This window comes from Sinohyriopsis cumingii, chromosome 7 (genome assembly GCF_028554795.1).
Source record: "Sinohyriopsis cumingii isolate HCF-2022 chromosome 7, ASM2855479v2, whole genome shotgun sequence".
Lineage (NCBI taxonomy): Eukaryota > Metazoa > Mollusca > Bivalvia > Unionida > Unionidae > Sinohyriopsis > Sinohyriopsis cumingii.
The window spans coordinates 53,828,688-53,842,542 of record NC_142967.1 but is presented as its reverse complement, the minus strand read 5'-3'; the positions used below and the strand labels follow the sequence as shown (position 1 = coordinate 53,842,542).

Genomic DNA, 13,855 nt, shown 5'->3' with positions numbered 1-13,855 from the left:
CACTCATATTGGAAGAGATACTGTTCATTCATACTTACGAATAATGAATCTACGGTGTATATTTAGAGACCATTTATTCTTATTAACATGAAGGTTTTAGTTTTATGCTAGGCCGTAAACTACTAGATAAAGGGAATGAATTAACAGTATTGGATATCCTCTCTTTGTCTCTATTTGAACTTGTGTGACTATACGCGTCAGTTGTTCTCAAATTCCTTTTATTCTTGACAGCATTCGTTTAACTTCATAAAAACAAAACAGGTCAAGAAAGTGTTAAAAGAAGTATTGGGATTTATCGAAGAATGTTCTTTCAGTATATGGTGCGAGGAAATCCGAACAGACAATGTAAACCAGTGTTGAACTTTTGACAAATTTAAGGCTAGTTGTAACACAAAGTCAACTTTATCAGACTTTCTACCGATTCACATACAACAAAAAAGCAGTAGGTAAACTGAATATTCCGGGTTATGTATCAAAACCTTCTCTCTGTCTCTGACTTTCTATCTCTGTCTCTGTCTGTCTGCCTGTCTCTCAGTAAATTTTATTTTTAATAGAGGATTTTTAAATAACAAATATGTAAACAAAAGCATTATGAAGGTATGCATGTGTTACAGTATGTTTGTATGATGTTCAAGTGAGTCCATGCGGAATAAGAACGTGTTTACGTCTAGGAACAATGTCAATACAACTCAGGTCTATGTATTTAGGTATATTTACATTGAATGTATGGAAACAAAGACAAAAAAGGAGGAGTATATTTAGATAGATGAATAGCCGGTATGTTGGTGTCGTTAACTGCATACTCAATGATTTATCCCTGAGAATATGCCCACATCATCACACATGGGCATACACACACACACATCTATCAACATGTGCATTATACATGAAGGAACAAAACAAAGTTGTGTCTATCTTTCTATACGTTTGTACGTGAATATGTATTTTTTCATACGTATGTGCTTATATGCAATGGTTCAAAATAATCCAAAACAAATAATTATTCAGCATGTACATAAAACTTGCAGTTGTACAGATATATGTTAAATATATAAAAATGGTAAAATTAGGACTCTGAAATTGTAACATCAGAATGAGTTACATATTCAACATGAAAGAAAAATATTAACGCAGGATTTGGTAGAGTGTATCCATGGATGAACTGGAGGATATCGACAGCTTTATCATTGAGCTTTCTGGCGAAGACCTTTCCGCTGTCTCGTTACAAAGAATCATAAAAGGCAGAAAGGCCGTGCAGCAACTAACTACTTTCTTCGCTCAGGACGACACACGGTACAAGGGAATCGAGCTGGGCAAGGTCTCTTACCTAGTTGATTTCCTGTACGAGTACATGCGAAATAGTCCCATGGGTCAAAACAGAGAGACGCTTCTCAAGGTTATACATCAGTATGCAACCGGTGCTCATAATGAGATACAGAAGATCAAAAGCTTCTTCGTAAGTACAACACAACTATTGCATGTGATATGAAAGAAACCAAAGAACGCACACACAAAATCTGTATTTATTTACTTTTAGAAAAGGCCTGTATAACGTTATCATTTTTATTCATGATTTTGGTTACCATCTTTCATTACGTACATATTATGAAATCAATATTTTGCCTGGCGTTCGTGATCTGTTTGTATGTGATCCAAATACATTTTGCCTCTCTTTCATTATCTCTTTGAAGGGGGTCCAAATACATGTTGCCTCTCTTTCATGACCTGTTTGAAGGGGTTCCAAATACATTGTTCCTCTCTTTTATGGTCTGCTTGAAGGGGATCCAAATACATTTTGCCTCTCTTTCATGGTCTGTTTGAAGGGGATCCAAACGCATTTTGTCCTCTTTCATGGTCTGTTTGAATGGGATCCAATTACATAATGTCTCTCTTTCTTGGTCTGTTTGAAGGAGATCCAAATACATTTTCCCTTTCGTTCATAGTCTCTTTGAAGGGGATCCAAACATATTTCACCTCTGTTTCATGGTATGTTTGAAGCGGATCCAAACACATTTTACATCTCTGTCGTGGTCTTGTTGATGGGGATTTAAATACATTCAGCCAACAAACACGTACATTTAATAAATTCTATATGCATTTGAATATTTTATACCAATGCCAACCCTTTTTATTTCATGCTCTTTTGTTGTAGAAGAAATAAACTAATATTTGTTAATTTATTTATATTATTTTTAATTAAGATTGATAGGCGGGCAATAATATTAGTTACAGATATGTTTGTCTTTCTGTTCGGGATCTTATGACGGTCTCATCTCATGCAAATTTATTCATGAGTGATGGTTGTACGAGATAAAAGCCGCGTATAACATTCCGTACACGCCGATAAACGTATCTGTAATAAATATTTGAACTCATAAACCGAGGTCTTTATAGCCACAATTTCATTGTTAGTGCGCTTTGTGAATTTCATAGAACCATTGTTGGTTATGCATATGGTCTTTAAGAGCGTGCTACTTGATGCATTTTAATTCTATTGAGCCGAAACAAATCATGTCGAATGAATGACGAATCATAATTGTTTGCTAAAATCTGACTTGGGCTTGAATACAATTCCTACTAAAATTTAGATATGTGCATCTTATTTTCTGAAGATGGGGTTGTCGGCCAATAATTTTACCAGATTGTATACTGCCAATTGTTATGTAATGTACTTGCATAGCGATGGTTTGTTTCATAATCTATGACCTTGTTGGAGTTTGTACACACCTCTAGAATAATTGTTAAAGGAAATACTGGATTGTATATTTTAATAATTGACAGAGATATTGCGAACATTTTGCTTATGGAGGTAATAATAATGAATCTCACTTGCCTGAGTATGTTTTATTTACCCCGAGCCATAAGCTAGCGAGTGTATATAGAATAGACTGGTGATAGTACCCGTACCATTCGTTTATAAATCTATGAGTTGAATTTGCCATATTACATAATTATGTTTCATGTACAAGGTTTCTTGGCAACCTCTTCTGTATTGTCCAGAGTCATGCCATATGAGATAAAATTTAAATACTCTTAACTGCTTATAAAATTAAACTGCATTTGTTCCAAAGATTTAAAATGTTAATAACAACGAAATAAAAATAACTTCTCATAACCTATATGCCCACGACCATATAATACTGCATCCAGTATGTTTAATATTTACCACCGCGTTAAGTACATTGCATCACCACCACCTCTCTCTCTCTCTCTCTCTCTCTCTTTCTCTCTCTCTCTCTCTCTCTCTCTCTCTCTCTCTGTTGGCAAGCAGGCAGTGTAAGCATTCTAAATGATAAATCATAAATAACATCCAATTAGACTACTGCATGGTGTTTTATGTTGTACAAGCCTAATGATTCCGATTGATAAATGCAAATGTTAAAACCCCGAGGGAAAGCTTTTAACTACATTTATTGTATTATAGTTTTAAAATCCCTCAAATTTTCAAACTGCAATACCCTCACTAAGTCTAGGTTCCTCATTTCTGATCATTCACACTTTTCCTTTTCATCGTACAGCGCTCTATATTTTTGCACTTTCTAAATTAACAATTTTGTAGAGATTGATTTTTTTCTATACCCTGGCTGATAATACACGTCCAGGAACAAGTTGCTATACTATTCATAGGTCATTATATAGGAGATGTTTGGACATTACGACAATGTCATCACGAATACAGGCGTTATGTAATATCAGACACGGATGAATTACTATACTTTTCTCTCTAAAAAAGCACATTTTCTCGTACAGATTAGAGAATATTCGGATCTTCCGATCCAGTTACCGAAGCCTGCAAAGATACCGAGCGGTCACGTTTTAGAGGATATTCCTGAGCCCAAGGTCAAAATTCATGCAACTTCAGTCAAAGAGCCCCAAGTAGAGAAACAAATGTAAGCGACTGTTTGAACCGTACCGTCATCGTCAATGTGCTTGATTTCTAAATCTTCAACCAAAACTAGTCAAATTAATTTAAACTTTGCTGACTCTTGCAATGTCAGGTTTAATTGTATATAAAGTATTGACATTTATTTGATGACAGATAATGTTAGAAGGACAAAATTATATTTGCTTGTAAAATATATTAACAACGCTTTGAAAGCGTTCTGGTTGGTTAGATTAAAACTATTATGTCGCCGTTAAAACAATGTTTGCATTTTTTAAATAAATGCATAATGAGTACCGACACAATGAAGACAGGAAATCTATTTTAAATCCGACAAATGACACCATAATTTAAAAAAAAAAATTGCATATTGATAAGTAGTCAACCTGTCACTGAAGTGTTGGTCTTACTCTCAAAACCATTCTTTCAGAAAAACCCTCCCAGCTCCTCTTCTTGTTGACGATGATGACAAAGACAAGCAGATTGCGGAGTTAAGGCACAGACTTCAGCGTCAAGAGGAGAAGATTCATTACCTGGAAACGTATACATTTAATTTTAATGACATCTCAGTTGTGTGTCATGGCAATACATTTTTCCATACTTTGCCTACTTTGATCACCTTATGATAATAAAATATTGTGTATTTCTTTCGTTGTTTCACGAAACGTACATACAACTCGACACATTTATTATATTTTAAAATATTCTTCGCCAAATCTTGCTGAACACATATTCGATCACCTTATGATAATAAAATGTTGTGTATTTCTTTCGTTGTTTCACGAAACGTACATACAACTCGACACATTTATTATATTTTAAAATATTCTTCGCCAAATCTTGCTGAACACATATTCGTGCCATTTTTGAATATCAAGGAAGTATGTTAAGCCGACGGGTAGACATTTACGATTTCACCGTTCTTCCTATTATGCGTTCATGTAAATTATTATATACCAGGAGTATTCGCATGAATTAACATAAATCCTTGCAAAGGTATGAAAGCTATGGAGAAAAGCATTTAAAACATTTTAGCTCTTGGTTTATTTTGGTTTAAAACGCGATAATCCTATAAGTCTAAAATTCAAGAATACGGTCAGATACTTCATATTCAGTGATTATTACATACTCCATTTTTTCCATTGACTTAAATTAATCAAGAATATTTCCGTATGCATCGTAAAGCGGTATATGACGGCCATAAGATTTCATGTATGATCTTATGACGTCACTCAACATTTTACATTATTAAGTCTCCAAATGAACTATGTCTTGAAACTGTAAATGATCAAAGACCAAAAGGAACATGTTCATTTGAATATTTGTATGTTGTATTCTTGTTATAACGTTCAGATATATGTCAGCTGACACTACTATAAACCGCTGAACATATAACAGTTATCTCATGTCATATGATGGGCGTGATGGACTCATAAGCTTGGCGGCCAAACTCTCAAAATGCATATCCACCGGATGTCATAGATAGCAGTGTAAATATAACGACCTCAAAATAATATTCTATAAGCTTCCTTGCTTTGTTTCTTTAAAACATGTATTGAGATAATATAGTCACGATTGAGAATATTGCAGTCAACAACTGACCACTACGTCTTACTAAAATCATAATTGTCCCATTCGGTATGAACCTTAGAAGGACTATCAGTTCTTGACTAATGCGAATGATGGCTTAAAGTGTGTGATATATGTACGCATATGCAAACCGTCCCCGCTTCCTATACTGAAATCTATGAGATATATAGTATCCTTGTACCATCATCAATATTATCTATCTTTCTTTAAAATATTTAAAATATATTGCATGCGTAATGTACCCATAAAATTGTAAGCGGTCAGTTCGACCAGTACCGAAATAGATACAAATGTGAGTCGGCAAGCACTAAAGTTTCTAGTCTCACTATTAATTCAAATAGCGGGTTGAAGTTTTATTTTAAATATTTAGTGCATTATATTTGTGTTAACATTCAAATACTTCAAGATGTAACTTGCTTCTTCAAGAAGTTGGTGCAATTTTATTTCGTTTCAGTGGAAAGGTGAAGGAATTGGACAGCGAATTGAAAGTTATGGAAATGAAAATACTCGACCTGAAACAAAAATGTAAATCACAAGAAAACGAGATCTGGTCATTGACCGAAAGGTATGTATATTTCATAAACATACATATGTTGCAGATAGATTTAAAGATTTTGATAAACTTCTATCAACATTTATTTAGTTATTTTCCTTAACAATTAACTGGCAACCTCCAATGAACCACACATTCACATTTCAGACAATTCCAGCATAGAAGAATCACAGTTTAATTATATCTGTCTTTGAAGTCTTGCGTTACTTGTTTAGGCTCTAATAAACAGTAACAAAAGAAAGAGTGAAAACAACAAGCTTTGACAAATTTAACAAATAATTTATTTCTCTGGAAAAACACTATAAAAATTGAAAAAATAAGAACTTACGGTTTTAAGAATCAAATTCAAAAATAATCCAAGAATAATCCACGAAATAAATTTTAGAAGTCCTAGTAAAGAAATTTTCTAATGAATTCAAGTTCGAGACCCGAAGATAAAAATCCAACATGGAAGGCGATGATGTATACTGTAGTCAGTATAGAGCTGATGTGTACTGTCGTTTGCGAACCAAAAAAAAAATAATATCCCGGTGTTTCAATTCCGAATAAAATTTAAATAAATATCTTTGTGCAATAATTATGTATGAGCACTCAAATATTTCCAGGAAAAATAACTATCCTTTAGAATCCAAATAATCTGAATAAAAATTAAATATAATTCCAAACTGCCACAGCAGACACTTTCTAGTGTAAAGAAATAAGCTAAACTGAGAGAGATCTCTCTAAGCATTACTATTAAAACTAACAAATGCGCAATTTCGGAAAGCCCAGAAGTAAGCAATGGAGGCTGTTTACATATAAACAAATCACGTAGCTCCAGTATGACCTTGATAAAAACCAATCATTTTACTCCGAGAATAAAAAAAAAATATGTAAAGTTGTTTACTTCTCTCACTGATTTATAAATCAATGTCGGGAACTAAGTCAGCTTTAGGTGTTTACAACTGAAGAATCAAGGTGAAACTATTTCCTGAAAAAATATCGAGTTCCTAGTAAACAAAACTACATTATTTTGACATGTGATGAAATTACAAATAAAAATATTTTAAAACTTACACACAATTAAATTAAATCAAATATAAATTAAATCAAATGTACCTAACAGAAGACCAAAATGCCAAATAGGTAATTAGTTAAATGTATCCGTATACTGACTTCGTTCAATTTAGAACGAAACCAATACAGCCAAATTATACAACTTCATAACCAACACAAAACGTTTAAATGAAATGATAAGCTTCCTTGTTATGTATTTCTTCAACAATAGAAGCTTGCAGTGACAAACAAAATAGGGAACATTCATTTTCAGTCCAAATTATTTTCCTAAACATTTTTGAATCTATCATTCCTCAAGAAAAGCAGGTGCCTGCAAATTCAGGAAATACAGACGAATAATTATGTCCATAATATCGAACTTAATCACAACCTGACCTCAAAAGTGAGGACAGACTAGACACGATAGATGGATCATCCTCACGATAACTAATGAAAGGTATACATGTGTTTCTTATTCTGAAAGAGTATAATGTGTTCCTTCAAGGGTCTAAAGCCTGTTGGTTGTCACATTGTCATTCTTAATTTATATGCAGATGATATTAAAATATATATAAATTGCTTTTGAGCTCATTTGTAGGAAATGCTCTCTAGAACTGAGATATCACCTAAAATTATGTTTCATAACGGTTGACATTAAAAATGTTAGAGTGACGGTTTTAATATTTTGAATAAGAAAAACTTCGGATGCACGACGTCGTTATGATCCGAATTGTCCATAATTAAGCCAGAACATATTATGAATTAATAGATCGGTGTATTAACAAATTGCTAACGCAGGGAACAAGAGAACAGTCGCGCTCCCTGTCACGATAACAGTGTTGTTGTGTTCCCTTGACTGAATAACAAGGTTATTGTGTTCCATGGTCGAATCAATAAGGCTAGTTCTTGAAAGAGCCTTAAATAATTATCAGTAATATTTTAAACTGAGATAACGTAAGCTGGCTCCATCCTGAGGAAAGTCGATGTGTGATAGCCAGCAAGTTTCTGATAAGCACGAACACCCCACATTTGCGGACAAAGTGGTTCGTAATTCTCAGTGGCGCAACTAGGGTAATTGGGCCTTTATGCCCCTGCCCAATCTAAAGTGTACATGTATATGGTAGCTACGCTCATGCACGAGGGGATAATTTGATTAGTGTCCCAATCTTCTTACAGTTTGAAAGAGACAAAAGAACTGCGAGAAAGGGACAAGGAGATACAAGAGAGAATTCAAGAAAGAGTAGATCGGCAAAACAAAGAATTAGATGAAGAAAACAGACGATTGAGAGAGAAAAACATTCAGCTAAAAGATAGGTATATATATATATATATATATATATATATATATATATATATATATATATATTTGAAGTTGCAAATGTTATCCTAATTTTATTATGACATTATATTTCTATTTTCCACAATTCTGATTGGATATGTTAGTTTCCGACTATTTTGTACTTTCATTACGTCACATGTGAAATTAGATAAATGATCCTTGACCGTTTATTATCGTAAGACAATGCATCATGTATGATTCTGATCACGATCAGAAATGATGTCTATTACATTTAATGGCATTATGAGATAAGAAGATTGCGTAACATTTAATTTCAAAATGCCCAATAATTATGACAACATTGTCTTTACTTTAAATGGCACTTAAAATTTCTTCAAACAACCGTGGATCTTACATAATTAATGTAAAAGGTCAAGTCCTTGCGGGCAAAAGATAAACATTTTTCAATAACTTTAAATTAGCACAATTGTACGATTGTATTTATTACATGACACTCAAAATGACACTAGAATGCATTTGGAGGCATTTTACATATCATATTTGCCTAAATCACATCTTGACATACATTTTGACATCATACGGTGTTATTTAATTTTTCAAATATGGAAATTCTGTATATCAAATCGTAGCAACATAACACAATTGTTTTTCTTCGTTACAGACTCTCCAGATGAGGAATATGCAAATTGTTTCTTTCGTCTCTTTATTTGTCCCTACGTCTATCCGTTAAAGTTCAGAAGAAAAATGTGAAATAAAGTGTAAAACTGAATACATGATGTTGTTTTACTTTGTTGAACGTTGCTTTTTTTTTCTTCAGGAACGCAGACTTAAGTGAAACGCTGGAAAAGGAAACTAAGAATCTGCAAGTAAAACTGAACCAAAACGATTCCCAAATAAAAGAAGAAATGGAAGAACTTAAGGAGTTGAATTCATTTTTGACCAAAAGGTATACAATTTTTTTATGTATATGTGCTGAGTGCATACGGTGTTATTTGTTTTTCTTCCGCTATAATGCAACCTTCGACACAGACTGAATACTGCTGTAATTACATTTATGGTGTCTGTGTTTGTGTTTCTTCTTCCGAAATAACGCTGTCCGATGAAAGCCTGCCTTCTTTTATTTGGTTAAGTAATTAATAATTTGAATGTTAAGAGCAATGAAATAACATTAACAATTGTAATAATGGGCTAGTACATGTTTTAGCTCTATGTATATTTTACCATGAAAAATATATTAATTTAAAACACTTATAGCACTGATTGTATATATCTCCATGAATAGATGCTTTTATAAATCTGTTCCCATTTGCTATAAAAAATAAATGCAACTTCGAGCACTTACCTAAATAGTACATTAAAGTTCAAATTTGCACTATAATATTGTTACAGAAAGTAGGCCTGTATATGTATGTTATGAATAATGGGCTTTTTCAGTTTGATTGGTTATATTTATCACAAATTGTGCTTTCTTAACATTGTGCAGATATTGAACTCAATGATTTTGCATAAAACTAAATACTTTAAGTAATTTCTAAATGCCTGAAATGGCTAATTAGATTTATCATCTTCCAGAGTCAACCAGATGTCGAATGAATTGTGGAAAAAGGATAACCCTAAATTCCTAGACCTGAGTAATATGTACAAACCAGAAAATATTTCCAAACGATTCTTAGAACTGTATGAAAATGAGTGGAGCAGCGCATTTCAAGAGCTTTCGGTTCAGCAAGAATCAAAGGAACGCATTGCTGAGACTCTTCTAAATATCGTGATGGTAGTTGTGGTTACGGCATTTTTATGTTCTATATCGCGATGGTAATGATATACATCGTGACGATAACGATATTTCAAGATCTGTATCGCAATATAGACGATGTTCTATGTTTCATGTCATGCTGGTATTGATATATCACATTCGACGCTGTAAAACGTTAATTAATGTAATATTTCTCTCTCTCTCTCTCTCTCTCTCTCTCTCTCTCTCTCTCTATATATATATATATATATATATATATATATATATATATATATATATATATATATATATATAATTACGTTCGATGTCAATCGAAAGACAAAAATGACTTCATAGTTCACAAGTTAGTAAGATATTCAAATATAGTTGAGAGTCAATTGAAGTAAAAAGCTTTTGAGCTCTGATTTATTAGAAACAAATTTCAAATCGATGTGCGACAATAGTTTTGAAAACGATATTTTCAGAATGAAAGTAGCTTAACTCACAGATACTAAAAACCTTGATACCATCTCTTTTTTTAAATTAATTTATGAGAATACTTAAGTTAACATAAGTATCAATCACGTTTCATGAAGCTTTGTAGAAATCATATACAAAAATAAAATATACAAATCAGCTTTGGTATATGTACGTTCTTCACTAAAGTGTCTATCCGTTCTTATTAACAGGGCTTGTCTTGGAATAACAAAAATAGTATGAAAATGAATAATTCTCTGAAATGATATGAACTGACTAAACTAGCTCTGTCTACATCGCATTACTTTGTTCGAATTGCATAATCAAACCAATTGCTTTGCATTTTTCAGGTGTCGTACAGTGTTAGCTTGAGAATGTCCGGCTTTCAACTTCAGAATCTCCAGTCAAGTGTGAAGCGGGATATGCTATTATTAGATGGAAATGAGGTAAGTATTTTGGAAACTGTCCTCGTGTATGAAATGATAACGAAAATGTGGAGAATTTTTTTTCCTTCCTCTGATGTAAGACATGTCTCCTCCCCATTCTGGCTTGAATTTCTTCCTCCCCGTTCCATAATAGAACAACAACGACAACAGCAAAAACAACAGCAAATACAAACCTATAATATATACTATTACAACCATTATTATTATTACTACTACTACTACTTCTGCAACTATTCTTGTTCTTTTGGTACCTTTAAACCGTTTTATCAAAGAGATGCTATAGTTTTTATCACTTTTACTATTTACACTGTTGTTGCACAATGAATAGTTGTTTTAGCTGCTGAGTGCAAAAATTATGTTACAGGTAATATATACATTACATTAATATTCACAATCATTTAAAGCTTATTTGTCAACCAGGAAAGCTACCGTTTAGCTGAGATCTTTTCAAATGAATAGTTTAAAATTATTTTTGTATTTTGAGCATTTCCTTTGTAGACTCCTTTGCTACACATTTGTCATGTTTCAACGTTCCAGGTCCACTTAGATGAAATGAGTGAACGCAACAAGACATTATATGAGTTGGCCACCTCCAATATTAAGGACCTTAGGAAAATTCTGGCACCGATTACAATACCTTCTATAATGAATGTATGTTTATTTGTCTGTTTTTCTGCTAGTAGCTGCATTTATAAATCTGCCAAGTGCAAATGGAATTGATACGTTTAATGTAAATGAATATCATATTATATTTATTTACTTACATTTAAGTGGGGTCTATTGCATAAAGAAATATGATTACTGTGTTACCAGATGAAATCAGATATAGTAATTCAAACAATGGCACACTTGTAATCGTATGTATTCGAAGTAACTGAATGACTTCTTTTCATCCAGATTTTAAGAGTGTAGAAGAATCTACATAATTATACCCATTTTGTTTTGTTGCTTTTGTGTGAATCTATTCAAAGAAGAAATTAGCCCAAAAATGCAATATGAAACTTTAGCGTTTGACTTTGACCAATACACTTTAAGCTTTCTCACTCGATTTTTAATTTTCAGCTGGTATTGGACAACCTATCCAAAGATCACGACTTGTCATATCGTAAAGAGAGTAAGATGGCGGCCTATATTGACGGATGTGTGGAGTTAACCTGGTTAATGTGCACCCTGGATCCGCCGATGCACTTAGAGACATGCAAGTCACCGGATCCAGCATCTAAATATTTCAAATCGTATACAAAATCAGGAAAATATGTCCATTACTGTATGTGGCCTTGCTTGTGTCTGCATAACAATGGGCCAGTTTTAAAGAAAGGAGTTGCGCAGTTGACGTGAATAATGAATGAATCATATAGCCGAATAATATTGCTGGCGTTGGGAACATGTATATTTATGTGACTTTGGACGGCAATGATATTCCAATAAAGGAAAATTAATTGTAACTGTTTTGAATGTATGAGTTTCTTTTCTTCTTGAACAATAAGGACAGAGGAGAAATTATGACAGACATTTGCCTAAAATATATGACTGTTAGTTGGCGTTAGTGTTTTTATTATGGGTTTAAGTGAGTTCCGTTTCCTATGATATATTTATTTAAATACTAAATGCGTAGGTCTCTATGTGCATTTGCAATTGTCTTCCATTGGGAATCAAATGACATGCTTTAACAGTATTGCATCGTGCCAAAATATATCGCACTAAACTGCCCCGAGAAACAAATTTTGAACTTTATAGAGACCTCGCGCGCGAGGGAGAGAGAGAGGGGTATGCTATAACAAATTAAATTCGGAGAAATGTGTTTTATATCTTCATGACCTAAGTGATATGATCCCCACCGTGGCTTTATTTAAAGGTAAGAAGCCTTGCACACACAACCTGTGCTTTTCCTACGATAGCCATGTTTTCAATAGCACAGGAAGAACAGATTGTACATTGGAGTTGATATAAATATGACTTTATACATATGGCACAAAAAGACGGAAGAAAGCTACGTTCGGCGCCGTATCTATAATATTCCACGTAGAAAACACATAACGGGTAAGGGGAACGAATACAAACCTCTGCGCAAGTACTGATTTCATTTTGCGACTTATTTACTATTGTGCCCAATTTCACGCGTCCTAAATAATCGATATGACTACACGGTTCAACAATGAATGGTGTCCTTTAATGTACTTTGAAATACAAGTTACAGAATCAAGCAATAAAAACATAGTTGTCGTGCCACTGGGAAGAGTATTTCGATGTAAATAATATATTTATAATATAAAGTGTGATTAAAGGACTCACGATACTAATTCAACTCCCAGAGTAACCATATGGAAACACCATGATATTCAAAATTCAATAACTTAAAATTTATGGATCCTAATGATCAGACCTATATTTCTTCATGCAGAACTATCCTTGGTGCAAGCTTCTCTGTGGAGAACACCATATGAGCCGCGGCATTTTTTCGATCTACATGAAACACATGTTATCCATTCTGCACTAAATGAATCAGGTGGTACTCTCACTACTGAGTACTCCTATGAAAGGTCTGTAAAAAAATTTGCATCAATAAAATTTTGTCTATTTTTTTTTTAAATTACAGATAGGATAAGCTCTCAAAAGACAACTAAAATTTTATTTGTCATTATAAACCAATTATTGACCACTTTAATCGAATATACTCTATTTGTTTTTCACCCATTTCTAGACTGGTTCACAGTTCTTCAGTATTATTAGTACCGTGTGTCCCTAATGAACAATAGTTGCAACCCTGTTACTTCATTAACACAAACAAACAGACAAACAAAACAGCAAGTTTGTTTTGGGGGTCTAGCAACACATAACC

At 33.3% G+C, this 13,855-nt stretch overlaps 1 protein-coding gene across 1 annotated transcript; it reads left to right on the top strand.

The window, feature by feature from the left end:
• Nucleotides 1-327: 327 nt before the first annotated feature.
• Nucleotides 328-12,461, top strand: LOC149795269 (uncharacterized). Its single transcript, XM_089964071.1, has 11 exons — nt 328-442; nt 1,135-1,456; nt 3,751-3,890; nt 4,314-4,424; nt 5,928-6,038; nt 8,238-8,375; nt 9,179-9,307; nt 9,934-10,132; nt 10,921-11,016; nt 11,554-11,667; nt 12,079-12,461. The coding sequence occupies exons 2-11, from the start codon at nt 1,154-1,156 to the stop codon at nt 12,352-12,354; spliced, it is 1,617 nt and encodes a 538-aa protein (XP_089820197.1). The 5' UTR covers nt 328-442; nt 1,135-1,153; the 3' UTR covers nt 12,355-12,461.
• Nucleotides 12,462-13,855: the final 1,394 nt, after the last annotated feature.

What these genes read in the sequence shown, in the direction of transcription:
- LOC149795269 (XM_089964071.1), top strand. Translation starts at nt 1,154, where the DNA reads ATGGATGAACTGGAGGATATCGACAGCTTTATCATTGAGCTTTCTGGC. An exon ending in AGAAGATCAAAAGCTTCTTC is followed by an intron (nt 1,457 to 3,750) that starts GTAAGTACAACA and finishes TTTCTCGTACAG; the next exon opens with ATTAGAGAATATTCGGATCT. An exon ending in ATCTGGTCATTGACCGAAAG is followed by an intron (nt 6,039 to 8,237) that starts GTATGTATATTT and finishes ATCTTCTTACAG; the next exon opens with TTTGAAAGAGACAAAAGAAC.